We start from the raw sequence: 27,947 nt of genomic DNA on the forward strand, positions 1-27,947 counted from the left end.
CTAATTTGCCCCGTTTAGTAAATCTGGCCCTTGAGCAAATAACAAATGTGTATCAGAAGGGAATTACGAAACAAATACATCAGCACAAGGCTGTAAAAACTAAACTTATTAGCTGTGGAATATTAATCATAATGTGTCTGGGCTCATTTTACACATGATACTATTACTGACCTGATCGTGTATGCCTTTTCCATAGTAGAATCGCGCTGCGTGCGCAATTATTTAAAAACAATATGGATTGACGACTATTTGATACAAAATCCGATGTAAACAACGGAGAAATATCAATATTTCTCAGATGTAATACATTTGTGAACTAAAACTGCAAATGGATGTTATACTGAATGCTTAGCATGGATATTTCAGCAGCGCGAGCTTGTCTGGAACCGGGCCTGGTTCGCTCTAACAGGTTAAATATTACAAATGATGCAAAAGCACTATAAAAGTAAATAAAATCATTCATATGACTTCAGCAGTCACACAATAGCTTTCAATAAAAAAACTTTACTTGACATTTTAAAGATATTTACAAAACTTTTTGGTTGTACTGTACTGTTTTTCTTAAGAAAAGCAATGCAAACAATGCTAAACTTTGTCTTTAATATATGTTGACAAATGTTGGCGATACTAACATCACACTATTTACAAGTGCCATGTTTTTATGCTGTTTGATCAATGTAGCACTTCGTCGGCTTTCAAATCTGATTCGCTGTTGTGAAAGCGTTCCGTGATCTTCAAAGAGCTGGCAACCGAGAATCTCGACGGTGCCGGAATCAGCCGGAAGCGATCCAAATGATGTGTGAAACTTAATTAAGCCACAGACCCCCTGCGATAAGCTCTTAATATCTCGATAGCACCAGGATCTGTTGTCTCGTCTGCGTTTTCCGAGTGTCTGAATTCGACTGTCGACGTAAAGCACATCTGCTCCCTTGAGCGTTTACCGTACTACAGTCACTGCAGTGTTTCCACATTGTTTTAATAAAGAACTGAAATAAGTCTGCCAGTCACACTTAGCCGTGTAAGTACACATCTCCCACCTTTAAATGGCATTTCACTCAAAGCTCTACTTCTTTTTCTTCAGACTGTCTAAATAAAAAGGATTTTGTGATCCCGCAGTCTGACTTTGCTCTCGTGTAACTCTTTTCTAGATTAAGATCATATCGAGTGCATTTCTTATCCAGATCTCCGCCTGGAGCAGCTGAGCCCCCATCATCCGTTTTCATTAAATCAATGTCACAGTGTTATTTGTATGTAATGTTTTTAGATTTTACATTATATATTATTATAGTTTTTTTTTAATTATATTGCAGTGACCTCTCCTGTGAATTGAAAAATAAACTGCGACCATTGTGCATGAAATGCTACCGTTGTACAGAAGTGGCAATTATCTTATTTTCATGCAGTGACGTACCAGTATATCCAATTGAAATGGCTTCTGAAATAAAAAAAGTAGGGCTGGACTTCGAAAATTAATTGAATCGTTTGAAGTTGGGTTATGTTGCTATTTGCTAATCCCTTCGATCGTTTCCCAGACTCCGCCCACCTGCCATACCATAAAACTGGAAGTCAATAGAGATTGTTTCGAGGAGGATGAGATTTTTAATTAAAGATTATGAGGGCACATGAATTTTAGAAAAATAATGAAGCTCACAGATAAGTCATTTGAAAAAAAATTACCACAATATTCCAAAACAAATTACATTTTTTTCATTTCAATATCATTACGACTTTAATAATATTAACTTTTAAATCACCAAGTGGACAGCTGCATGTGCTTTCACGTTTTATGCTTGCCCCCAAGTGTTTTCAGTTTGTGTCCTGGCTTTAGTCAAGCACAGTGGGTCAGGTTTGATGGTCTGGGGTTGTTATGGATGCTTTGGCATGGGGCATCTTGTCCAAATTCATGCAATCATGAAGAAAGGACCTTTAAAATCTGTCAGATCTGCCATCCCTTCTGGATCCAGATAGCTGAGCGGAGGATTTATGTTTAAAAGAGAGAGTGACCTTGAACTCTCATTAAAGCTCAATTTATTGCAGGATTGTAAGAGTTTGGCACGTCCAGTTTTGTGCTTTTATTTTTTGAGAATTCATGTGTAATTGTTGAAGCAAAATCCAACAGCTAAAGCCAGCCGTAAATGTTTTTCTGGTCTCTCAGGTTGTTTATGCTGCTACTTGGGGCGGTTTCTTAGACTAACTTAAATGTTTTGATCGAAAACAACTTGCTCTGACATAACTTAAAACATATCAGTGCGAGTGTAGTATCTCAAGATGCACACCAGAAGTGTTTATTAATAAATTATGCTTTTAAAAATTACTTCAATATCCTATTTTAAATAAGGCCTAGTCCACTATGGGTTTAAGATTATTTTTGGTGCTTCAAAGGACTAGTCCATTTTCTTTAAAAAAAAATCTAAATAATTTCCTCACCACTATATCATTCGAAATGTCTTTCTTTGTTCAGTCAAGAAGAAATTATGTTTTTGAGGAAAACATTCCAGGATTTTTAATGGACTCCAACACTTAACAGTTTTAATGCAGTTTAAAATTGCAGTTTCAAAGGACTCTAAACGATCTGAAACGATGCATAAGGGTCTTATCAAGAGGTCACGGATGACGTATCGAAACTACGCCCCAGTGTTTACAAGTGTGGAGAAAGAGGACCGTTCCGACGTTGTTGTATGTGGAATGATACTAATTAATGTATTTGTGTAAGTTTATTGTTTAAAATGGTCCGCAAATGTGCGTTTCATATATGTAACACTTGACCTTTCAATGGCATTACGCAATTATGTGAGGTCGCGCTGGTAACACAGCCTGAGAAAGAAGAGAAGTTGTGGTTTAAAAGTGCATATTTTTATTTTTATTGCCAAAAATGACAATTGTTTAGTTAGATAAGACCCTTATGCCTCGTTTGGGATCATTTAGAGTCCCTTGAAACTGCAATTTTAAACTGCATTAAACTGTTAAGTGTTGGGGTCCATTAAAATGAGAAAAATCCCGGAATGTTTTCCTTAAAAAACATAATTTCTTCTCAACTGAACAAAGAAAGACATAAACATTTTGGATGACATGGTGGTGAGTAAAATATCTGGATTTTTTTAAGAAAATGGACTAATCCTTTAAACAGGGAAATCATCTGAGCACGAGCAAACCTGATTGGTGACCAGCTAGACCAGCATAAACCCCTGCAGACCAGCTTAGGAAGATTACTGCTATTCTTAAAAAATGAAATATGATACCAATATTCCAACCCAAATAATTCTAGCAACCAGCGTATGTGCTTTACACAAAATCATTTTAGTGGACCTTCGGTGATTTATGCTGCACATCGAAAGATTTTTTGGTTATTTGCTTGGGAGAAACACGTATTAATGCATTTTATCATTTCCTTTGTTCTTATATTTGCACAGAAAATTATTAGCTAGCCCTTAGGGCACAGGTTAGGAAAAGTTTTCGCAGTTTTTTCATAGTATCGAAGATTAATATAACGTACAACTTTTAAGGGCATAAAACCGCAGTATCATTTTTGTTTGAATATTAAAAATGAGTCATTTCCTACTTTCATCATGGCTGTTTTCTTTTTAAGAATTAGCTGGGTTGTGAGTCCGGAAATGTGCAGTACACTGTACATACAGTCATTGTTTGTTTATGCTAATATCCTTATATTTAACGATTTATCATTTATAGTGGATAAGAATACCAGGCAGCCAATATTCTGCCTTCCAATCGTAAAAAAACCCATTTCGTTTATTTTTAAAAAGAAATTATAAGCCCAGGATATTAGCGCTATTATCCCCAGAGTCTGTCTAATAGACATATTACACACTTGAATAAAATCATTTGATGGGCTGTGCGCTCTTTCGCTTTCATGTGATCTGAGCAAAAGCCTTTTAGTCGGGAGACTTGTTTACTTATTTTTCAATTCTCCATATTCACCAAATCCCATATTTTCCATCTGTGCGTAAAATTCAGCCGGCTGTAGGGTGTTTGTGTTAAATCTTGGGTATGGGAGGAGCGAGTGCTGTTTTTAGCTCAATTGGAAGTGCATTTTTGATTCTGAGGGAGAACACGTACTGATTAAATCTATAGCTTGTTATGTAAATCACTGTAAGTTGATTTGGATGAGAGCATCTGTCAAATGCACAAATATAATGTGTGTTGGTTGAAAGGTTTAAAGTAAAGGTGTTATTTTATCATTTCTACTCTTCGACCGTCTTAAATAAACATTGCTTTAAATGAACGTGTGCATCCCAGGAGCTATTACATTAGTCAGAATTAGAGTTTTGGAAAACACAAATTAGAAAAACACATTGTGAGAAGCACAATGCTTGCTGTTGTTATTGAGCTGTGATTGTATTAATCCTGTTTATAACCATCTATGTAATGAAGCTGCGATGTGTGTTTGGTTTCGACAAGTAATTTCAAGAGCCAAATGATCCGCTTAGCAACAGCGCTAACTGCTAATACAGTTCTACTCTAGCGATCTCTCTCTCTCTCTCTCATTCCCTCTCTCTCTCTCACCCTCCGTTTTGCCTCGTGCTGACTCCAGTTGTGTTGCTAACACAACACATTACCCATTGAGCATAAATAGGAGTTGTGGAAATATACTGTGCTGTTTTGTAGAATTGCAAACTACCCATGTTAATATCTTGTCTCGGTTCAATTAAAATCATTACCAAAACATCTGATATTCTGGACGTTATCATACTCGCGCATGCACACATGAAAGCGTATTACATTAGTAACAGATGTGGTTATCACTTCTCATTTTTAACTCAAACAAAGGACTAAAGGACCGAAGGATATTTGATGGCCGAGCCTGTCAAAGTGAATTATTTTTCATGACACGAATATCAGTTGAATAGAGTCAATATGTATCTTCGGGGCATATCTGTTTGTTTTCTTTCAAGTAGATAATACATGAAAGGTTTCTTTGTGCGAGGTAAAATCTGTGATTTGTGTGTCAGGGCACAGATCTGCTGTTAGGAAATTGAATTGTAACATCAAGGAATTCTTCTTTTGAATAAACTGATGCCATCGAAACACTGGGCAGTGACATTAGCGCAACGGCACCAGCATGTGCTCGTGGTAAACAAATACCGCTATGCAGGTCGTAGCAGCAAACACACTGTGCGGTGATCATACTGAATTTCTGACACTGTCAGAAAACTATTATAGGCTATCTTTGGACGCAAGACCGAACCTCTCTCAACGACATGGGACCACCGATGAAGAGCCACGATCACAGAAATCGCGATGATTGTTTCACGATGGCAATCTTTCATCTGGGACAGCCAATTATCGTGCAGTGTATCCCGGCCTTTACTCATAACCTGGGGGGAGGTAATGCACGGGCTTAACTGAGCTGATGCCCAGGGCTCCACATTGAGCCAGAGTCTATTGCCTTGCAGAGGAAAAATCGATTTGTTTATCTAGACTTGTTTATACAGAGATATGTCATTTATCAGCATATATATTGATTATATGCCAATGAGTCTCTGCTTAAGTCTCTAGCGTTATATTGATTATAGGCCAATAAGTCTGTATTTAATATTTGTGATTATACCACGCGGCTGTTGAAAGTGTCATTCTGGTTGGCTGAGAAATGCTCCATGCACTGTAAAAATGGCTGGGTTATTTTTGACCCATAATGGGTAAATATTGGACAGAACACATGCTGGGTTAAAAATAACCCCATGTTGGTTTGTTGTAATGCAACCATGGGGTATAACAACCCAGCAGTTGGGTTAAACCAACCCAGCATTGGGTCAATTTTTAGAGTTTGGGTGTTGATCATTTTTCTGTAAACTACACACATGACCTGTCAAATGTCTTAAAAATAGGCACTAATGGACTTATTGAATGTTTAAAAAATAATGCACAGTCCACTACGCGTCGTGTTGCATTACCACCTTGGGTGTGCATTATTTTTTTATAATTCAATGGCCTGTCAACAATTATTCCATACTTAAGAAACCATGCATGGGTTTATAATTCTGACTTTTTAACACTGTTGAAAAAACAGTTGGACATATTTCTGTGTCAAATGCACTTCGCCATTTATACAAGTTTCGGAAAGTTTTTTTTAATGTGAAAGATTCATACATAACAATCTTGCTTTATTTCTTTTATGGGCAGTTTCATTGCTGGAAGTACAGTGGAAGTCATTATATTATTTACCCGGAATAGCGCTCTCAAACACCAACCAAGAGCTGAAACGAAATCCACATTACCAGAGAAGTGTGTTTTTGTTTATGAGGGAAATTTAAGCTTGTTCCCAATGAACCCAGCATTATGGAAACAATGGATATAGTTTGTTTATCCGAGTAAGCAGAGAAGTTGTGCAAGTGTATTTGTTTAATGCTGGATTTCATTGAGATGGGGCGGTCCCAACCAGGTCGTAAGTCGCAGAAGTAAAACTCTAAAGCCGCCTTTCCACTGCACACGACAAACGACGGCCGATAAGCCGGAAGTCATTCATTTCCTATGGAGAGTCGCAAAGGGGCTGCGTGAGCTGCCGACCATCTGCGGATGCGTAAATATCAGATCCGTTTTGAGCGTTGGATCCGTAAATTTTTTTTAACTTGTGGGACTAAACCGCATGCGATATGCCGACCGGAAGTGATGTATTTCATTGTATTCCAATCATAAACTATGTGTGAGGTGAAAATTATTAATCCTTTTTGTTTAACTTTATTAGTATCACTTGAATCCTTAAAAAACCTTTTGATTACTGATAATAAATACATTATCAATTTAATTTGTGTATGTTATTATTTTAATCTTGTCTTTATATGTTCTCTAAAAAAATATTTGCAATCGTTTTCATTTATGTAAAGCTATTTATTGTTTCATTCATTTGCGTTCATTTATTTATTCCACCATGGTAAACATATTAGTAACAACCTCTTGCACTGGAATGAGCTTCTCTCCCATATACGATTAAATTGAAACTTCATTACGACTGCCACTAGGGGGAGAACTCCGACTGTCGTTTCCGTATGTCGTGTGCAGTGCAAAGGCGGTTTAACTCTGGATTTCCACCGACTGCGGAATGGCGGCAGAGTCAATCGGTTTCCATTCAAGTCAATGTGTGCATTTCCACCGACTGCGTTCTTGAATCCGTCACAGCTCCGGCCATCCGCAGCGCTCCGGAACAAATACGCAGAGCTTCTATTTTTGCCGGATGCCGGACAGCTCCCCAGACCGGAGCTATGACTATATCGCGTGATCATGCCTGAATTCCCAAGATCTCGTGTCATGATCTGGGCTGGTCCAGCAAAACGTCATAATTTAACGTCATAATGGGCGGAGAAAGAACTAGATATCACGCGATCAATAAAGAATATTTTAAATGATTGTGTTTGACGAGTGTTGTTTTTTTTAAATGCACGTTATAAACGAGTCAAATTTGTAGTGATTTTAGATTGATAAGGACTTCCTACTGATCACGGAGACGTAGTACATGCACAAGCTGTGCATGAAACACTGAATCGGAGCCTTACGATTCAGAATCGATTTTAGACAGGTCTTTTTAATGGGAACGCGATGCATTGATGCACATCCCTAGTATACATGCTTGGTAGATAGTACTTTAATGTAATTTTTAATGTAGAGCATTGGGTTAGCAACACAAAGATCATGGGTTAGACCCCCAGGGAATACACATACAGATGCACTGCAAAAAATACCTCTAACTTAGTATTTTTGTCTTGTTTTCAGTAAAAATATCAAAAAATTCTTAAATTAAGATGTATTTTCTTGATGAGCAAAAGGACCTAGGAAAATAAGTCTAGTTTTTAGACAAAAAATATAAACTTATAAACTTAACATAAGACAAAATTTTAAAAAATATAAACTTAACATAAGTAACATAAGTAAATTGCTTAAAACAAGCAAAAAAAATCTGCCAATCGAATAAGAAAAAAATTATTGAAATAAGTTACATTTTTCATAAACACTTAATTCAAGAACATTTTTCTTATTCCATTGTCTGATTTTTTGCTTGTTATAAGCACAAATTTTCTTAAATTTGATTGACTTATTTTCCTAGGTCATTTTGCTCATCAAGAAAATACATCTTATTTTAAGAATTTTTAGATATTTTTACTGAAAACAAGACAAAAATACCAAGTAAGAAAGGCATTTTTTTGCAGTGTGAAAATGCCATCAAGTAAACTGTAAGTGACTTTAAAGAAAAGCATCTGTTAAATGCTTGTAAAATCCTTCATGATCTTGTATGTAATAACGCTTGTTTGCAAGCTTTTTAAATTTTATTTTCAAAAGTTATCTTTTTAAGGCTTTAAAATATACCCCTTACTACATATACACAAATCTAAGTTACTACTTACAGTACTGGGAACAAACTGTTTCTATCTGTATCCATACTGAACCATTTGGGATTGGATGGCCAGTCTTACGACAGCCCTGCCTGTGTCTAATCAAATCACCTTTTCTATGTATTATTTAATATAAAGTAGGCAATGGACTATCATCTAAAGTAATGATCAGAGTTTCGTTCACATGCAGAACAAAAGTGAGATCCTCAGTTCACCTTGTGGCTCTGTAATGATGTTCCAGCCCTGATGCTCTGGAGGGATCAGACAGAAGACATGTCCCTCTTAAGATGACACGTTCAGCTTTGCCTGGATTGATTCAGCACCTTCCCAACATCCTTTTTTTCTCCAGGGCTTTGAGTATTTGTGTGTGTAAAGGTGGCAGTGTGTATTACAGTCCTGTAGCACCAGCATCTTGGTTTCTGCTTTACCGCAGTACTTTACAGCTTTAACTGAGTTGAGCTTCACATGGCTTAGTTTAGCTAAAGATTTAGGATATACAGTCAGGACATTGGTATACTTGTGTCTAGATTTGTCCCAGATTAGGTTTGTCTGACATCTATGTTGAGCTAGTTTTGCCTAGTCGTGCTTATCAGTTCCCTTACAGCCACATGTGATTACACATAAAATTTGGTTTTTATCAAATAGTTTAACCATTGTTTTTACAGTAAAGCAATGATTTTACAAATGATAAATCAATACGCAAAAAAAGTTATACCCTTTAATTATGCGCTCCTGTATCACTCAGTGGTAGAGCAATGCATTAGCAGCGCAAAAGATACCCACAATGTAAAAGTCCTCTGTTGCACTTAAATGTTTAAGTTTAACTCTTTCCCTGCCAGCGTTTTAAAAAAAGTTGCCAGCCAGCGCCAGCATTTTTCATGATTTTCACAAAAGTTTAATGCCTTCCAGAAAATGTTCTTCTTTAAATATATAAACAAACAAACAATATATCAAATGAAAGAACAGACCCTCTGCTTCAAAAAAAAAAAAATGTTTCATCCTAGCTTCATTAGTTCTCTTTTTTCACCTCTCAAATATGGGTAGGTTTCTTCAAAAATTTTGAGCAAAAAGCTGAGATAAATCCATTTTTGTGAAGGACTTTTGATAGAGCTTAAATTTCAAGCGATCCTCAAAACATACATGAAGTTCTTTCTCTTTCACGTGAGGCGCTACTTCCGGGTTGTATAAGTTGCGGAAGTATAGCGGTTTCGCGGAAAGCCGGAAATTCTCGTCATTGTCAGGAAAGCGTTTTCTCTTAATTGACAAGTTAACTCGTCAATGGCGGCAAAAGAGTTAATCAACGTGAATTTACAAGTGCAAAAATATTTTTTTCTGTGCAGGAAACACACTTTGAGCATTTTTACACCTGGTCAGTTAATGCGTTTTCTCCGATCGGATAGCTATCCGATTGTAAAAAGACCAAGTGTAAATGCCCTCGAAACGTTTTCGAGACATATTTAAATCAGATTGCTCAGGAGGTGGTATGGGACGCATTTCAGACGAAACTGAACTTATGTTAATACATCTGGTTGATGAAGCCACATATGTCAGCGCTTTAGTCCTCTCAAACGTTAGCATGCCACTCCACGTTAGCTGGGAGAGAGGCAAATAAACAAAGGGTACATCCCAATTTAGGGGTCTGGATCCTTCCAAGGATGCAGACTTTGAAGGCAAGACTCGGTATTTGAAGGCTGCAGCCTCCGAAGTCCACAAAGCGAATTGAAATGAGATGATCTAGCTTTCGGGGGGAGTTGCCTCACTTGCTGTTCCTGCCCACCACACTTGTCAGCGGGACAAAACAGAATTTTAAAAATAAATATGGAGACAGATTTTTTTTATTATTATTAAAATATGACACATTGATGCAGATTAAATTACCCAATAGTATATAAAATTGACCAATCTTAGATATATACAAAAGTAAAACACCAGTGGCGGTTCTAGACAAATTTCACTAGGGGGGCCAAGGAGGGGCCAGTGTTTTACCAGAGGGGCACATTAAAAAATGGCAAGAAATTATATTTAAAGATTATAGGGGTGGTTACAGGAATTAGTTTAAGCCAGGACTATGCCCTAGTTTAATTAGGAAATATAACTAGTTAACAAACATGCCTTACTAAAAACATTACTTGTGTGCATTTTGAAGCAAAACAAAGGACACTGATGTATTTTAAGATATGGCATTGCTAGTTTTTATTAGGTTGGACAGCTCTTACATTAAACTTTATTTTACTTTAAAATCATATACATATTTATTTAATACAAGAGTGAGTGCAGGTGCAAAAGAGGAGCTGGGGTCTCATCAGCTCCCTTGTTCAGTAGTCAGGGCAGTAGTTATGCCAAACGTTAGTTACCTAAAAATTCCATGCAACGCAAAAACCAGTGAGCATCGATGGTCCCTATGTTCCCTTACTGGAAATCACGTGACCTTTTCTAAAGCCCTCCGACCGAAAATCACGCGAGCCTACTCAATAAACTTTATGAACTTTTATAAAGACAAACGTTTGTTTTAGTTTAAATATAAACACACATTGCTAGACAGTTAAGGACCACAATCTACTCAATATTTAAAATAATATTTATTTTAAATTGTAAAATTTTTTATATGTAACATTTAATAATATTCCTCCAATTTATGCACGTATATGTAAGAACATAATTACAGCGCTTTTTACAATGTGTAAACTTTAAAAAGTTAGCGAGATGTTGGTTTTTCCGGTTGTTGATGAGTAACAGCTGTGAATGATCACAACGCGCAGCCACGTCACAGGAGAATAAGTAGTGTCCCAATGTCAAGTGAGCTAGAGTCCTTACCAGTGCCCGAACCTGCAAACACATTCACAACATCGGGAGATTGGGAACAAATTGAGACACTCGCCGAGCAGCACCCGCAGCCAGCAACAGTGCAGTGGTTGGGTGCGTTGCTCTAATTTGCCAGTGTAGAATGTTGCGTCGCATTAGTTCCGCTTTTGGCGCTCGCGTGTAAAATCAAAATAAATGTATACTTTTTTTATTTGGTCAGCACGGGGTGGCCACAGGGGTGGCCAGTGACATGTCTACAGAGGCACGGGCCACCCTTGGCCTCCGTGTAGAACCGCCACTGTAAAACACGATATTAATTCACATCACTAAAACGTCATTTATAATCATAAAACAAAACAGTGACAAGGACCTTTAATTTGCTAAATATACACTTTTATTTAACTACAGTTCTGAATGTTTATTTAAAAAATATCCAGACATCACGGGCGCGCATTAAATCTTGGGATAGCCAAGGCTTTGAAGGATCCAACAAAGGCCGCATTTGGAGGCTGCATGGGAAGGAGCCTTCGAATTGGGACAGCCTTCGTCGCATCCCGGTGACGTCATTGGCCTTGAAATACGGCCTTCAAAGGACGCACCCAAAGACGACACACGCTTGTTGCTTTATGGATAAAATAGGCCAGTGACAAACTTAAAACAAAACTTTATGAAAGTGTTTTGTGAAGCTCTGTACTACGTGCTCCCCTTAGCTGTATAAGCTTCATCTTAATTTTTTTAAGGTGGAGTAAGTAATGAATAATATATTCGCATTTTGCATGGGAATAAAAGATCGGGTTGATATCCGTTTAGCCATTTATGTGGTCGAATATAAACAGTTTATTAAATCAGATTAAGATAAAACACATAAATTGACCAGGTGTAAAAAAGGCCCAAACTGAAAAAAAACTGCATACCTTGTAATGCCCAATAAGTCGCTATGGATAAAATGCATGCATATGCATAAAAATATCAAATATAATGTAAATGTACGTTCATAAAACCATGGTTGATTTCCATAAGCGAAAGTGTAATGTTTTGCTCAGGAAGGACTGTAATTTTAACATCCGCTCTTTTCCAAAAACCTAGGCCTGGAATTGACTGACATTCACAATGCCATATACAAAAGCATTTGCTTTATATAAAAAACGCCATTTGCTTTGATACAATCCTCAATGGCAACCGTGAAACCCAGAGCCCCCGTTTTGTCAATCTCTCTATTGATGGAAGGCCTGCAACACACCTGATGCCAAAGCATCACATTTCTGCCGGACTGTGTATTGAATGCGGTCGGTGTAGTTTTCACGAAGCTTGATTCTTTACCAGCTACATGCACTTTCTTTGAGAAACATCAAACTGAACACGAAGAACGCGAATGAAGTTTTTTGATTCCTGTTCTTTTCATTGAAAAGGATTCACAAATGTTTTTACTGCAAAACAATAAAATTACACTAAACATGACCCTTTTTATCACATTTTATGCTTTTCAATGCACCAAGGTTTGTATCACGTTGATGGATAATGAGCTGCTATCTCCAGAGTGCACTGTTGACACTATTTTATCAGGTTAAAGAAAGTGTCTCTTTCTCTTTCGTTAACAGCCCTTCCCAAGTGTGAGACATCGTCTTTCAGAACATAGTTAAGTGAATACGGTGTGTTATTTTGCTGTCAGAAACTACAACGGGAACATTATTTATTTATTTAAGCCAGCCGTGTATTACTCCTTGACGTTGAGAACTGCATCACAAGAGCTCCTTTTCACAAACGCTTTTCCCCGTCCTGGAGTTCGCCAACATGAAAAGCCTGCGCACGGTTTAGCAGTTTGACTGCAGTGTGTGCATGCAAATACTTCAAAGCGTCTGCGCGCGTAGACTCGTATTTGAATTGAATTTCATATCTCCAGCGTCGGCTTCTCTCACAATAGGACACAGATGCCTATAAATACATCAGAGCACTGAATATTTCAGGGAGGATAAAGTTTGCGTTTGTAAAGGGAGCCATTAGCATGCTCCGCAGTTTGCCTTAATGCAACTATGGAAAAGTACAGATGTGCCGGCGCCAGAGTTTGTCTCTAAAACATCAGAAACATTCCAGCTGTTCTGTGTTTTTATCGAGTAATGAAGCCCAAACAGCAGTAGGATGTTCGTGTGTTGCAAGGATAAAACTCCTATCAACCAATCATAGTTAAAAAACCACACATAATGATAAAATGGATACCTTGTAATGCACTGTAAGTCACTTTGGATAGGAACGTCTGCCAAATGCGTAAATGAAAATGTACAAATTGTTTCATAAATCAAAGAGCTTTGATTGGTCGAGAGAAATTTGCTCAGAAAAAAGCACATTTCATAATAAGGTTTTGATCGAGGAACAAATCCTACTTGGGAAATGACTTGATCTTGCTTATCTACTGCTATAATCTCCATGCCTTTAAATGTGTTTTCTCTAAAGTGTCCATGATGGGCGGCCATGCAGAGTGTGTCATCTTTAATAACAATCAACTGAATCACATTATTTTCTCTTTTCTTTATCAGATGACAGTCTGAGTTCAGACACAGAGGTTTTGGAGATCCCCTTCATCACCAGAAAAAGAGCAGGGACTTACGAGTGCACCGCTGTGAACGACATCGCCGTGGACACGCAGACGGTCGAGCTCACTGTCAACTGTAAGTCTACGATGCACGCGTCTACGTTTACTTGACGTATGCACATTGCAATTGTATAATAAATGCAGTATTCGTTGCCAGCTATAGCAGATTAGCAGTTTTCTTTTCACAGTCAGTAAGAGTTCTCACATTGACTAATGACTGAACACATCCGTGTTTTCGTTCATTCAGATCCTCCCAGTATTTCAGAAGGCAGGGATGTTGGTGTGACCCTGGGTCAGCGGGGCGTCCTGCTGTGTAAGGCAGATGCTGTACCCGAGGCAGATTTTGAGTGGTACAAAGATGACAGGAGGTATGACGTCACTTCAGGATATTCTGATATGTCTATTTATTTCTTTGGGAAGAAGTGTTAAAATGAACGTAGACAGATGGATACACATTTGTGCACATTCTTAAAGCCAAATATAAAAATTACCTCCTGATTTACTCACCTTCAAGCGATCCGTGATACATATCTTCATCATCTTTCAGACGAACACATTTGGAGTTATTTTAGTAAATGTCCTTGCTCTTTCAAGTTTTATAATGGTAAAAAACTGGGACCAGGGAACAACTTCTGTCTTTAAACCCCAAAAAGTGCATTGATCTTTCACGTGATGACATTACGCAGCGCCCAAAAATAGTCCCCTGCTATTGAAAGATACAATAGGAACTTATTTTCAGGCAGTGCGTAATATCATTGCTTCTCCTGCAGCCATTTTACGTCAGCAAAGTCCTTGATTATTACGCTAGAATGAGAGTATAGTTCCTAGACATATCTGTCTTGAAAATTGCAACTTTTTATTTTACATTGGTCTTAGTACACGATGTAACTACAGATAAGTCAAGTTTTAAATAGGAAAAATATCGAAACTCTTTGGTTATTTTTAGCGCAATGCTAATGGTCTAATCAGATTCAATAGATTGTGCTAAGCTATGCTAAAAGTGGAAGCGCCAGATCAGCTGAATGGATTCCAAAACGGTAAAAATCAAATGTTTAAGTCAAGGGGAACTGGAAAATTAGCATATTTTTAAAAAAGTAAAAAAAAAACATATTTTGAGCTGTATAACTATAATAACTAGCTTCCGATAACGACGGCATCTTGGACACAAGAGAGTTTTAGCATAGTGAGAGTGGTTGCCATGGGTACGCTGCACAGTGACTGAATCGTCCAATCAAGTCCAGGACGGTGACGTTTACCGGAAGCTATAGTTATTATAGTTAATAAAGTTTAAAATATGGATATTTTTCTTACAAAATCGCATCAATTACCCGTGAAAGACCTTTATTACCCATTTGAGATGTGTGGATTACTTCTGTGAAGGATGGATGCACTTTTTGGGCTTCAAGGTCAGAAGTTGTTCCCTGATCCCTTTTTTCCACCATTATAAAGCTTGGAACAGTGAGTACATTTACTAAAATACCTCCAAATGTGTTCATCTGAAAGATGATGGACATGTGTACCTTGCATTGCTTGAGGGTGAGTAAATCATGAGGTAATTTTGATGTTCGGCTGAAGTATCGCTTTAACAATACAGAACCTGAATATGTTCAGGGTTCCCAAACCTTAGTTAACTTCCAATTAAAGGACCTTTCAAGGACTTTCCAGGTCCAATACCCTCAAATTCAAGTACTAAATGTGGGGACACAGAGCAAGGTTACATTGTGTTACCTTTTAAGGACAAGTTTGGTATTTAACACTTAAAGTCCTGTTTTCAGATTGTTTATGATGAAATAGAACGGTTTTGACTGAAATTTGGACATATTATGCTGGCCCGAGAATTTTCGGTTTCTGTTGTATCAGCCCCCACTTCTACAATGGCTGGCTGTATAGGTGCACTGGAACAATCCTTCCTAAAATGCATTAAACTTTCGTTTACAAAGATGTGAAACTCACCGAGTGGTCAGGGGTGTTCACTGATATGCTCACACAAAAATCGCTGCATAAGATGCTTTCCAACAGGTGTTTTACCATTTGTTGTTAACTTGTGGATCTATTTTACCAAACGCCTCACACCCGTACATTCTTCCGTTGAGAGCTTGAATAATAGACACTCCAGCCCAGTTGGTGGCGATAATCCGCCTTTGCCAATTGCAAGAATAGAAACAACGTTCCCGGCGCGGAGTAATACCGTACCTCACAGCACATCTAATACAAGTCAATGGAGTTGGGCAAAAACTACAATAAAACCTGTTGGAAAGCATCTTTTGCAGCGATTTTTGTGTGAGCATATAAGTGAACACCCCTGACCACTCGGTGAGTTTCATGTTTGTAAACGAAAGTTTAATGCATTTTAGGAAGGATTGTTCCTGTGCACCTATACACCCATTATAGAGGTGGGGGGTGATACAAATAAACACCCGAAAATTCTCGGGCCAGCATAATATGTCCAAATTTCAGTCAAAACCTTCTATATCATCATAAACAATCTGAAAAAAGGGCTTTAAGTGTAAAATACCGAACTTATCCTTTAAGATATATTGTTACAGTTCCCTTTCGAGGGAACTCGCGCTGCGTCACTGCGGTGACACATTGGGGACACCTCCAGGGGTAAGTGCGTCTGAATGTGTATATCAAATTCAACCAATGGTGAGGCTTAACGACAAAGACAGGGTGACGCGGGAGTCAGGAAGTATATCACTATCTGAAATATTGCCAAAGACGGCATTACATGGACGCATGAAGTATGGAGAGGTAGACGCAGCGTCTCGTTCCCTTCTCAGTGAACAACAGTTACATACGTAACCCAAGACGTTTTCATGTGTCAAACACAACTATGCAAAAACATTTTTTGTTATGAATCAACAATCGCATACAGAAGATATAAGCATTTAAAGCGAACAGTTTAGCATGTGTGCTCAAAAAGTCTAGAATTTTTCTGATATTATCCTACACTACACAGGAAATAATATGGATTTTTTTTTCAGAAAACTTCTTGCATAAAATAGATTCAAACACTTTCAATGACCTGTATCTATGCATGAATATTTTTAAAAACTTCCCAGGGCCTTGAATTTTTCTCCCAGATTCACAAACTTCAAATTTCAAGGACCCGTGGGAACCCTGTAGGTTTATAGAAAACATTTTTGCAACAGTTTACAATAAGGCTGTATTTGTTTATGCATATGACTCATTTTTTACCCAGCATGTGTTTTGTCCAATATTTTCCCAACATGGGTGAAAAATAATCCAGCCATTGTAACATGAATTAACAACAATCAATACTTTAAAATTGAGCTCTGTAGCTAATTCTGTGTCCATTGTAGAATAAAGAACAAAATAAAATAAATCTATCTTTTTCAGTATTGATGGTTGATAAATGTGTACAGTCATGTGGTATTCTGTTTCCATTTCAGTGATTGACAAGTTTACTGTACTACCTGTATCTGTCACATTTATAGTATTTGTGTGGCACTGACAGCACTGAAAAGCGAAGGACAAATATTTTACAGCAGTTCTACATGCGTGACAGAATACGCTGTCATATATGTCCTATTTTCGATGGCAAACGCTTCACGTGTAGGCACCTTTGGTTGGAACACATCTCGGTATCTTCTCTCAAACTGTCTTTGGTGTAAAAAATAAGTTGTCACAACATTGTATCGTAATTAAACAGGCATGTGTGTATGTGCTTAATCTGCATATATGTCATGTTTGTATGTGTGTTCTGCTGACAGTAATTCACTCCCACAGCTGCCTCTTTAAATGCCCGACACAGTCTCAGTCCCGAAAAAAACATTGATGTTGTCATAAATGTAACCTCTAGCTTCAAAGGAGGCTCTGATGGGGCATAAACGCTCTGGGCTGTTTCAAGTTTCCCTATTTGCTGACTGTTTCCCAGGATCTTCAGTGACTTTGATGGCATTAAGATCGAGAATTCCGATGCATTTTCAAAGCTGATATTCTTCAACGTGTCAGAGACGGACTACGGCAATTACACTTGTTTGGCTACCAATAAACTCGGCAGTGCCAACACAAGCATTCTCCTGTATGGTGAGTTTTGTTATTAACTGCTAAGGTTTGGAAACTTATAGAGCTTTTTTACATTTACACTTCCAGTAGCATTTTATAAGCTAGTTTAATGGTATAATGAAGCTATAAATGGTATATGCAGTGAGGTCCAGTTTGAGTTTACTTCTTCTATTTTGCTTAAAAAATGAATTCGATGAAGAAATTATCTGTATTTGCTACAGTATGTCCACATTTTGCTTTAGTGACACCATTTAATGGAGTTTTCGTGCATTCTAGTGTGTGAAAAACTAATGGTCCATGTTCCCAGCATGGTTCAAGTTTGTTTTAATGGCTGCAAAAAAACTGACCTTTTCTACAGCAATAACATGGTCAAGACCACCCATTTTGTTGTTAAAGAGTTAGTTCACCCGAAAATGAAAAAAAATATATATTTTCTCAATCTTATGTTTATCATGTAAAACACAAATTAAGATGTGTAGATAAATGATGGTAAGCACATAGTAAATGGTACCCATTGACTTTCATAGTAGGAAAAAGAAATACTGTGGGTACCGTCAACTGTGTGGTTACCTTAATTTGTATTCAACAGAAGAAACTCATACAGGTTTGGTTACATGAGCAACATGAGGGTGAATAAATTGTGAAAGCATTTTCATTAGGGGGTGAACTGTCCCTTCAATATTTATTATTCTTTTAGATCACACTGTTGCCTTGTTTTATTTATGTTTTTAAGTATTTTGTTTAACTATTTATGACTTTTAAAATAAGTTAAAGGGACACTCCACTTTTAAGCAAATTTTTCAGCTCCCCTAAAGCAAACATTTGATTTTCGCCGTTTTGGAGTCCATTCGGCTAGTCTTCGGGTCTGGCGCTAGCACTTTTAGCATAGCTTAGCATAATCCATTGAATCTGATTAGACCATTAGCATTGCGCTAAAAAATAACCAAGAGTTTTAATATTTTTCCTATTTAAAACTTGACTCTTCTGTAGTTGCATCGTGTGCTGGGACCGACGGAAAATTAAAAGTTGCGATTTTCTAGGCAAATATGGCTAGGAACTATACTCTCATTCTGGCGTAATTATCAATGACTTTGCTGATATAACATGGCTGCAGAATGGCTGTAACATAGAAAAATCGCAGCTTTTGATTTTCGGTCGGACTTAGTACATGATATAACTACAGAAGAGTCAAGTTTTAAATAGGATTTTTTTTTAAACTCTTTGGTTATTTTTGAGCACAATGCTAATGGTCTAATCAGAATCAATGGATTATGCTAAGCTATGCTAAAAGTGGTACCGCCAGACCCGAAGATCTGCTGAATGGATTCCAAAACTGTAAAAATCAAATGTTTCACTTCAAATGAGCATACTTTCAAAATAAGTGAAGCGTCCTTTTAATAATAACTTTTTTAATTATGAATCTTAGATTTATAATGTGAACTCTGACTTCTGGACCTCGATGTATATCTCTTTTTTGCTAAACTTTTATAAAGTTAATAAAAAAATGAAGCTTTTGCTGATAATGTTCGAACATTGCCAGTAAAAAAATGAATTTCCACACTGCAGTTTTTGACTCGTGCAACAATTAATCTTTGAGATTTTCACTAGGCACTATCTCCAAGTTTCAACCCCATTTGCTCTTGATTCATGTATTTCTGTTTACTGTGTATTTTTTGCCAATAGAAATAATTGAACCCACTAGTTCAACGCTATTGCAAGGTTAGTACTGTGCATGGGCATGTGGCGGACCGCTCACCTCCTAAAGCATGTTCCTGTGTGTATAATAAGCAAATAAGACACAAACATGGTTATTTTCGCATCAACCGCAACGTGACAGGGAGAAGTAGTTGATACAGCACTCAAGTTTATTGGCACGCACGAAATTTCCACCGGTTTGAACGGGGTAATATAATTGTCTTGCTTCGTCTGACAGAATGTGATTGTCAGATTGTAAATTGGGCACTAGCTATTCTTATTAAGGGGGTTATTAGCTTAAAATTCCATTTTGTAATGTCAATAATATATCTGGCACTTTGACTGACAGTCTCAATTGTCGCTTGGGCAATGGAGGGGTACTGACACTGGCCTCAGCCACTTTGGGTTGATGAATGACTCTCTGTTTTCAATATCCTAAACCTGTTTCTCTTTTTTGTTTGTCACTCTATCCTTTCTAACCCTTCTGCACCATGGCATGGTATCATTTCAATGCATGCACTCATCTGCTGTTTGTAAGTACTTGCCAGCATCACATTTTTGATGTTATGTGGAACTGTGGGTGATTTGTACAAAAGTACTATATGGTTTAGTAAAATACTTTACTGTGTAAATGCCATGGTACAGTATGTGAATATAGCGGTCATACAGTACCATGTTATCCCATTATTTGTTACGAATTTGCTTGCCATCTTTTGATTAAAGAAATATAAATGTGCACACAGAAATTGTTTAATGTAATTTTGAGATTAACCCACTGTTTCGCAACTGCAGTGACACTTCCTCACACTTGCCATTTCATTCCTTAAATGCATGTTCACATCACTAAACAAACAGTCTTTCCCATTGTGATTATCATTATCCTAACATTTACATTTTTGCATTTAAAAGACATTAATGCAAAAAAAAATCTTACAGCGCTTTTATTTTATCATGTAAAGAGCTCAGATGCAAAATCCACTAAACGCCACCTCCATTAAAAATGAGATAATGATATTGACTGAATGATATTGACTGAATGCTCTCGACGTGTATTAAATATTCATCAAATACTTTTGCTTCAAATCCGCATACACTGTAAAAAATAGTACACTGGATTTATTTAAAAAAAGTGGATGCAAAAATTATGCACTATATTTTTAAGTAAGTTTTACTTGAAATTCTAAGCAATTGCATAAATTGCTTAAAATTCCATATAATACTTACTTAAAAAAATGGATGCAAAAATTATGCACTATATTTTTAAGTAAATCAGTAAAGTAATTTTTTGTGTAATCTAAAATTAGACCATTCAAAATACCAATTTGTTGTCGTAATCCATTAAACATCCCTTTTTCAGCAAAGTCCTCTAAGTACACGCAAGACAACAACGGCACATCTATTTGCATCTTTAGTGATTTTGCAACTCTTTACTACACTGTAAAAAAGTTGGTTCAATTAAAAATGTTAGGGCAACCAGGTAACTTACTTTTTTAGTTAATTCAACTTAAAAATTAAGAGTTTCATTGCAAAACGAAATTTTCAGAAATCTCATTTTTGGTTGTGCATTCCAATATCAATTCAACTGCAGTTGGTTTGTTTAAACCTTCATAACTTAAAACAATACAGCTAAGTAGCACCATAAAACAAAATAATAACATAATAAAATAATAATAAATATGTTTTGACAAAATTGTACAAATATTAGTTGACACATGATTTTACACAAGTTAACTAATATTTTTAAGTTGAATTAACTCAAACTTATCTTTTTTTACAGTGTATCTCTTGTCCAAGGAACTGATTTCCCCCCCATTTTTTATTGATTTTTTTTAAATATATTTTTTGGAAATTTAGATTTTTGCCAGAAAAGCTTGCATGCACTTAGAGGGTTTTGCAGCAAAATTGGTTAAAAGCCTAATTAAAATGTGAAAATAAGGAGTTTCATTTACCAACTGATAAACTTTTCATTGCCATTAAAGTAAACAATAATAGCCTGTTAAAATACAATACAATACAATACAAAAAAATATTCAGACAGACTTTGAGGGTTTTGCATCTGAACTTTTCATGCATTCCTGAAAATCAAACCTCTGACCTTGGAGTTTGAGCTATACAGGAAAGCTTGACCATAATAGCCATACATACATTATGTTTGTGATGGTGTCACTGATGTGTTTTAATGTGTAATCTCTGCCAAGTATAAAATCACGTCCTAAGCTTTTTCTCCACTTAAAAGTGTGAGATGGGTAAGCATGTCCTCTCCCGGGAGTCATTTATAGCATTGAATTTGATTGTGAGAAGCACACATTAGTATAATTACGCTCATGCAGGATTTACTGTAAGCTGTGGCTGCAGAATAATTGGATTGCTGTCCCTAAAGAAAGACTACTGAACTTCTCTAAATCCAAGGGAAATTAGACTTCATTCTGAGAGTCCCATCAAAAGGAAAAGTTTAATAGACACCCTTGTTAATTCCATGACATAACATTTGTTTTGCTGGGGCTGAAATTTGGCTTTGAGTAACAGTGATGGCTTTGAGCTGAAAGAATAAACATATTAAGTATTTTCAATTTTAAATATTGTTCTCGCAAGTTGTGATATCCACTATGGTTTGATGAATAAGCTGAATAAGGGACGCTTCACATTTTGCGTCAAAAAACGCACAGAAAACGCGACTGCCCCACTGTCCCTCTTCTTTCCAAAGAGCTTGCGTCTGCCGTTGCTAAGCAACCAAAGCCATGCATGGAAAAAAGGCGTCAAAGGGCGTATAGATTTCAACATTTTTTATTAAAAGTTTTTATAATTAAAAGTTTTGTAATTAAATAAATAATTTGTAATTAGATCAATCATTTAAACATTATTACCCACATTTTGCATCATCGTCACAATACGAGTTTAATGGCTTGTATCAATCCAGCATCATTATTTCACTTTCACTCTTTGTTTACTGTCTCAACCACACAGCTCAGATTACTGCATGACTTCATTTGTCCATGTGTTCGTGTAGCAGCTCTTCTCTGTAATCTTGTTATGCTGCACCTTCAGTCATCAGCTTGTTTATGAGCGACTGCAATTACTCCTGACCTCAGTGGATGAATGGTCAAGGATGTGCTGTACAGTAGGGTAATGATGGTGGAAGCACAGAATGGGTTGGATTGAAATGAGGGGAGCAGATGCTCCTATTACACAAATGTGACCAATAAAGACCCTCACTTAAGATGCTAATCTGTGAATTGGGGATTGGGTACCACAGCAAAGCAGGAACACTGCCAGGAATACTCTGACGTCTCGATTGACTTAATGGATAAATGTTAAGGCGGGGACCGGCTAATCTAGATTAAAATGTTTGTCCATTAGCACTGATGGGCCAGTTCACTGGCTGCATAGTTTGTAGAAGTGAGTTTCAAATGTATTGTGTGTGCTTTGTAAAGTGTTGTGCTGCACAATCTCTCTTGTAGCGGAGACCGCTTCTGTTTTAGAAATGACCTCATCCGATTTAAAGCAAAGAGCCTTTGAAAACAATGAATTGTGGGAAGGTTTGTGATGCCCTAATGATTTAAATCTAATACCAACTAATTACTGCAAACTCATCAACTGATACAAAGTGCTAGAGAAAAAACTAATAAAGATTTTAACGTGACTTGTTTGATCTATGATGATGTCATTAGATTAGCTGTCATTATCTACGGTTAACTTTCACTCAAATTTAGGCTTTTGGTACAATGCACTTTATGTAGTAATGCATGTTTTTTTAAGCACACAATTGGTATCTGTCTATTTATAATGTCTGTCTGTCTACCTATCTCTCTGTCTGTCTATCTATAATGTCTGTATGTCTGCCTGTCTGTCTATCTGTCTATCTATAATGTCTGTCTATCTATAATGTCCGTCTGTCTGTCTATAATGTTTGTCTGTCTGTAATGTCTGTCTGTCTGTGTATTTGGCTGTCTATCTGTCTAGCTATCTTTCTATCTATCTATCTATCTATCTATCTATCTATCTATCTATCTATCTATCTATCTATCTATCTATCTATCTATCTATCTATCTATCTATCTATATATCTATCTTGTCTGTCTGTCTGTCTGTCTACAGTATCTGTCTGTCTATCCTCTCTGTATGTCTGTCTGTCTGTCTGTCTGTCTGTCTATTATGTATGTCTATCTTTAATGTCTGTCTGTCTGTCTATATGTCTGTCTATATATAATGTCTGTCTATTTCTCTATCTGTCTGTCTATCTATAATGTCTATCCTGTCTCTGTCTGTCTGTAATGTCTGTTTGTCTGTCTGTCTGTGTATTTGGCTGTCTATCTATCTGTCTCTGTATATCCTGTCTCTGTCTGTCTACCTGTCTGTATGTCTGTCTATCTATAATGTCTGTCTGTTTGTCTGTCTTGTCGCTGTCTGTCTATCTATAATCTCTGTCTGTCTGTCTGTCTTTAATGTCTGTCTATCTATAATGTCTCTCTGTATATCCTGTCTCTGTCTGTCTACCTGTCTGTATATCTGTCTATCTATTATGTCTGTCTGTCTGTCTGTCTTGTCGCTGTCTGTCTATCGATAATCTCTGTCTATCTGTCTGTCTGTCTATACTGTCTATCTAACTATAATGTCTATCTATACTGTCTATCTGTCTGTCTATCTATCTATAATGTCTATCCTGTCTCTGTCTGTCTGTCTATCCTGTCTCTGTCTGTCTGTAATGTCTGTCTGTCTGTGTATTTGGCTGTCTATCTGTCTAGCTATCTTTCTATCTATCTATGTGTCTATCTAGCTATATAACTGTCTGTCTATCCTGTCTGTCTGTCTACAGTATCTGTCTGTCTATCCTCTCTGTATGTATGTCTGTCTGTCTGTCTGTCTATTATGTATGTCTATCTACAATGTCTGTCTATCTATAATGTTTGTCTATCTGCCTGTCTATATATAATGTCTGTCTGTCTATCTATAATGTCTATCCTCTCTCTGTCTGTCTGTCTGTCTGTCTGTCTGTCTGTCTGTCTGTCTATCCTGTATCTGTCTGTCTGTAATGTCTGTTTGTCTGTGTATTTGGCTGTCTATCTATCTTTCTATCTATCTATGTGTCTATCTAGCTATATAACTGTCTGTCTATCTGTCTACAGTATCTGTCTGTCTGTCTGTCTGTCTGTCTATCCATCCTGTCTCTGTCTGTCTGTAATGTCTGTTTGTCTGTCTGTCTGTGTATTTGGCTGTTTATCTGTCTAGCTATCTTTCTATCTATCTATGTGTCTATCTAGCTATATAACTGTCTGTCTATATCTGTCTTTATATACTCTCTGTATGTCTGTCTGTCTACAGTATCTTTCTATCTACAGTATCTATCTATGCCTGTTTGTACAGTACCATCTGTCCATCTCTCTCTCTCTCTCTCTCTCTCTCTCTCTCTCTCTCTCTCTCTCTCTCTCTCTCTCATTATAAATACTGCACAAAAATACATTTATTGCTATAAATGTAGATACTTAGTGTTTTCAAGAGCTCACATATAAAGTACATTGTATCAGATGTTTGAAATTGTAATGCAAGTTATATTAACCTATCATAAAGTCGGGACAATAAAGGTTTAGTGCTATAAAGCTAGAAAATGCTGACCGCTGCCCCTTTAAAAGAAAGAGAAACTAGGATAAAACCATAGTTATAGAATGCTTAGGTTAGCGCTCTGCAGTAGTTCCATACAGTATTAGAGATCATATTTAGAGACCAAAGCTTTATCGTCTAACACGTATGTGAATCTTTTAATGCCAGGACCCGGAGCAGTTCAGGATGGCAACAGCGGCACATCAACAGTGTTCACACCCACCTGTCTACTTCTCATCATACTTCTACAACTTTTGCTCAAGTTTTGATGGTGAAGATGTTTTCATTGGATCAAATGTGTGTGACATCATTGTTATTCACACCTGGAGTCGCAAATCGTGCACGGGTTACCAAAAATGCCCAAAATGTGCATGGGGTACCCAAGTACTTCTTTTAATAAAAATAATCATGCATTTTTTTGTTGTTGTTTATTATAGAGTTTAATATCGTAACTACTTTTTTGCCCTGCAGAATACAATGTTTTGTATTCACTAAAAAGCAAAGTACAGAGAGGCATGTCTAATTTTAAATATTTAATTTATTTTGTGATTGTCATTTTATTTTAACTCTGTAACCCCTTAAAACTCATAGAATACCACGTTGATATGAAAGTCATTATATCAAAGGCATGACATTGCAAGGGCAACTGTCTCTGTTTTTGGATTGTCGCTATACTGTATCTGTATTGTATCATAACTGTACAGCCGATCAAAATAAGCAGCAAAAAACACAGTTTAAAAATTCTTTAATGTTCACGTCATGTCTGTTTTGTGTTATCGTTTGCTCCAAACTCTATTTTAGTATTTCACATGCACACAAAAATGAAAACAATATTACATATCAGTTTTTTATGTTGACCAGAATAAAACACAGGGACTATGCAGAACCACATAAGCACTCACTGATATAATTCTATAAAACAAAAAATATATAAGAAAGGTTTAATTAAATACATTTAATTAAAAATAATCAAAAGATGAAAATGTGGCATGTGGGTTTTATTATTGGACCCAGCGAGGGAATCCAAAGAATTATCCCCTCACTGGCCTACCTGATTTCTAGACATAAAGTATGATGGTCATCAAAAATATAAGTTGATTTTTAATGTAGTTTGAGTTATTCAAGCAGAAAAATGTTTATTTCACCTCACTGTAGTTTCTGCTAACATCCATGTATATCTATAAACTTGTACAAAGGAAAAATATGCACAGTTGTTTTTACTAAAATTGTGAACCTGTTTAATACAATGCAGCGTTTTCTAGTTTTGTTATTTCCTCGCTCTAAAGCTGTGTAATTTATTTCTTCATGGTTTCTGCGTTACGTAGGTACCAGTAAAATATTACTGCAGTTACTTGTAAAATCTGATGTTTAAATATTGTGCTTTCAAACATGAAGATGAGACTTTTCTGCCCATCACCATCATTATCATATGACACAATCACAAGTCCTGATACGTCTGTAGTTTGAAACAATGAGATTTGACTTAATCCTGAAACTTTTCACATTTAGGGGCGGTTTCCCGGACAGGGTTTAGATGAATCCAGGACTAGACCTTATACTCTAAAATGACAGGGTTATTTTTGACCCAAAATGGGTAAATATTGGACAGAAGTGGGTTAAAACTGACCCAATGCTGGGTTATTATACCCCATGGTTGCAAAACAACAACCCAACATTAGGTTATTTTTAACCCAGCATGTGTTCTGTCCAATATTTACCCATTGTGGGTCAAAAATAACCCAGACATTTTTAGAGTTTAGTTATATTAGGACAGTACCAAGTTTTTATTTTTACAAACAAACCTTACAAAAAACAATACTGGTGTGCATCTTGAGACAAAACAATGGCAATGATATTATGTTAATATATGTGAGTACAATGTGTTTTTAAATTAAAGCAGCTCAATAATGCATTTTTAGGATGAGCCCCAAATCTAGGAAACCGCCCCGTAAGGTTTGACTTAAAGTTCTGTTTTGTGTAAAACTCAGTGAGATATACGTACACTTACTCTTAAAATTTTATTTTACTGAAGAACATTCAGATTAAAAAGAAAGTCATTCTGCCGTGAGTTTAGTGAATTTAAAGCACAAGTTGTATTTAAGGGTATGTAATGTACTGTATGTGCAGTTTAATGGGTCCCAGTTTTGGATTCGTGCCCTAAAGTTGTATTCTTCGGCATTCCTGTATAATTTTTACAGATGTAGGGACCAAAGAACAGTCCTCATATTTCATATACGGTATACTGTATCGAGATGTACTGTAATCCACAGTTTAAAGTTCATATCTGTAACTTGTTTTGGCTTAAAGGGTACATAAAAATCTGTATCCTTGTCCCAGTTAAATAATTTATAATCTGAGCAGGTAATGTTGGTTTGACATCATTTGCCTCAACCCATAAGAAAAAAACAACTTACATTTTCACAAATAATAAAAAAAACATTTGAAAATGGATGTTTGGGGGGAAAATCTGTTTTTAATTCTTAAACTCCCAAACTTTCAATAACCTGCCTGGAGAGGTTTTCTTCACACTGATTTACACCCTCATGTTTTTTTGGAGAGGAATAAAATAAAGTACTTTAACTCTTTGTTCTGTAAAAAATAAAAGAAATGATGGTCTGTTTTTGTTTAATTTCCTTTAATGGAGATGGTGTGTTCATATTTAAGACTTACAATAATAAAATGTTGTATCTAAATAGACTTGGCCTGCGGTCTAATTGTAATTCTTGAACGGTTGTGTTTATACATATTATTATAAATTATATACAAATATATTTTATATGCATGCATAACTAGCTGTCATTTTAGCAGCTTGTGCGAGCGGCCATATGGTCTCCTATTTATATGAAAATTCAAGGTCGTTGATTGCTTAAATGTACTGTATATGCGCCACTGTACAATGG

General features: G+C 36.6%; 1 protein-coding gene across 6 annotated transcripts in view; it reads left to right on the top strand.

Annotated features, from left to right (window-relative positions):
- The window catches only part of ntm (neurotrimin), a 372,932-nt gene extending 345,503 nt beyond the window's left edge, over positions 1-27,429 (top strand). For 2 of the 6 annotated variants that reach the window (XM_055208259.2, XM_055208258.2), the window contains 6 exons: positions 13,673-13,804; positions 13,976-14,096; positions 17,627-17,778; positions 19,441-19,476; positions 22,911-22,988; positions 25,216-27,429. In XM_055208259.2, the coding sequence (XP_055064234.2) occupies positions 13,673-13,804; positions 13,976-14,096; positions 17,627-17,778; positions 19,441-19,476; positions 22,911-22,988; positions 25,216-25,316 (620 nt within the window). In that variant the 3' untranslated portion in view covers positions 25,317-27,429. The remainder of the gene's footprint in view (positions 1-13,672; positions 13,805-13,975; positions 14,097-17,626; positions 17,779-19,440; positions 19,477-22,910; positions 22,989-25,215) is intronic. The other 4 variants (XM_055208260.2, XM_055208262.2, XM_055208263.2 and 1 more) reach the window with 4 other exon arrangements.
- The last annotated feature ends 518 nt before the right edge of the window (positions 27,430-27,947 follow it).

This window comes from Misgurnus anguillicaudatus, chromosome 12, assembly GCF_027580225.2.
Source record: "Misgurnus anguillicaudatus chromosome 12, ASM2758022v2, whole genome shotgun sequence".
Lineage (NCBI taxonomy): Eukaryota > Metazoa > Chordata > Actinopteri > Cypriniformes > Cobitidae > Misgurnus > Misgurnus anguillicaudatus.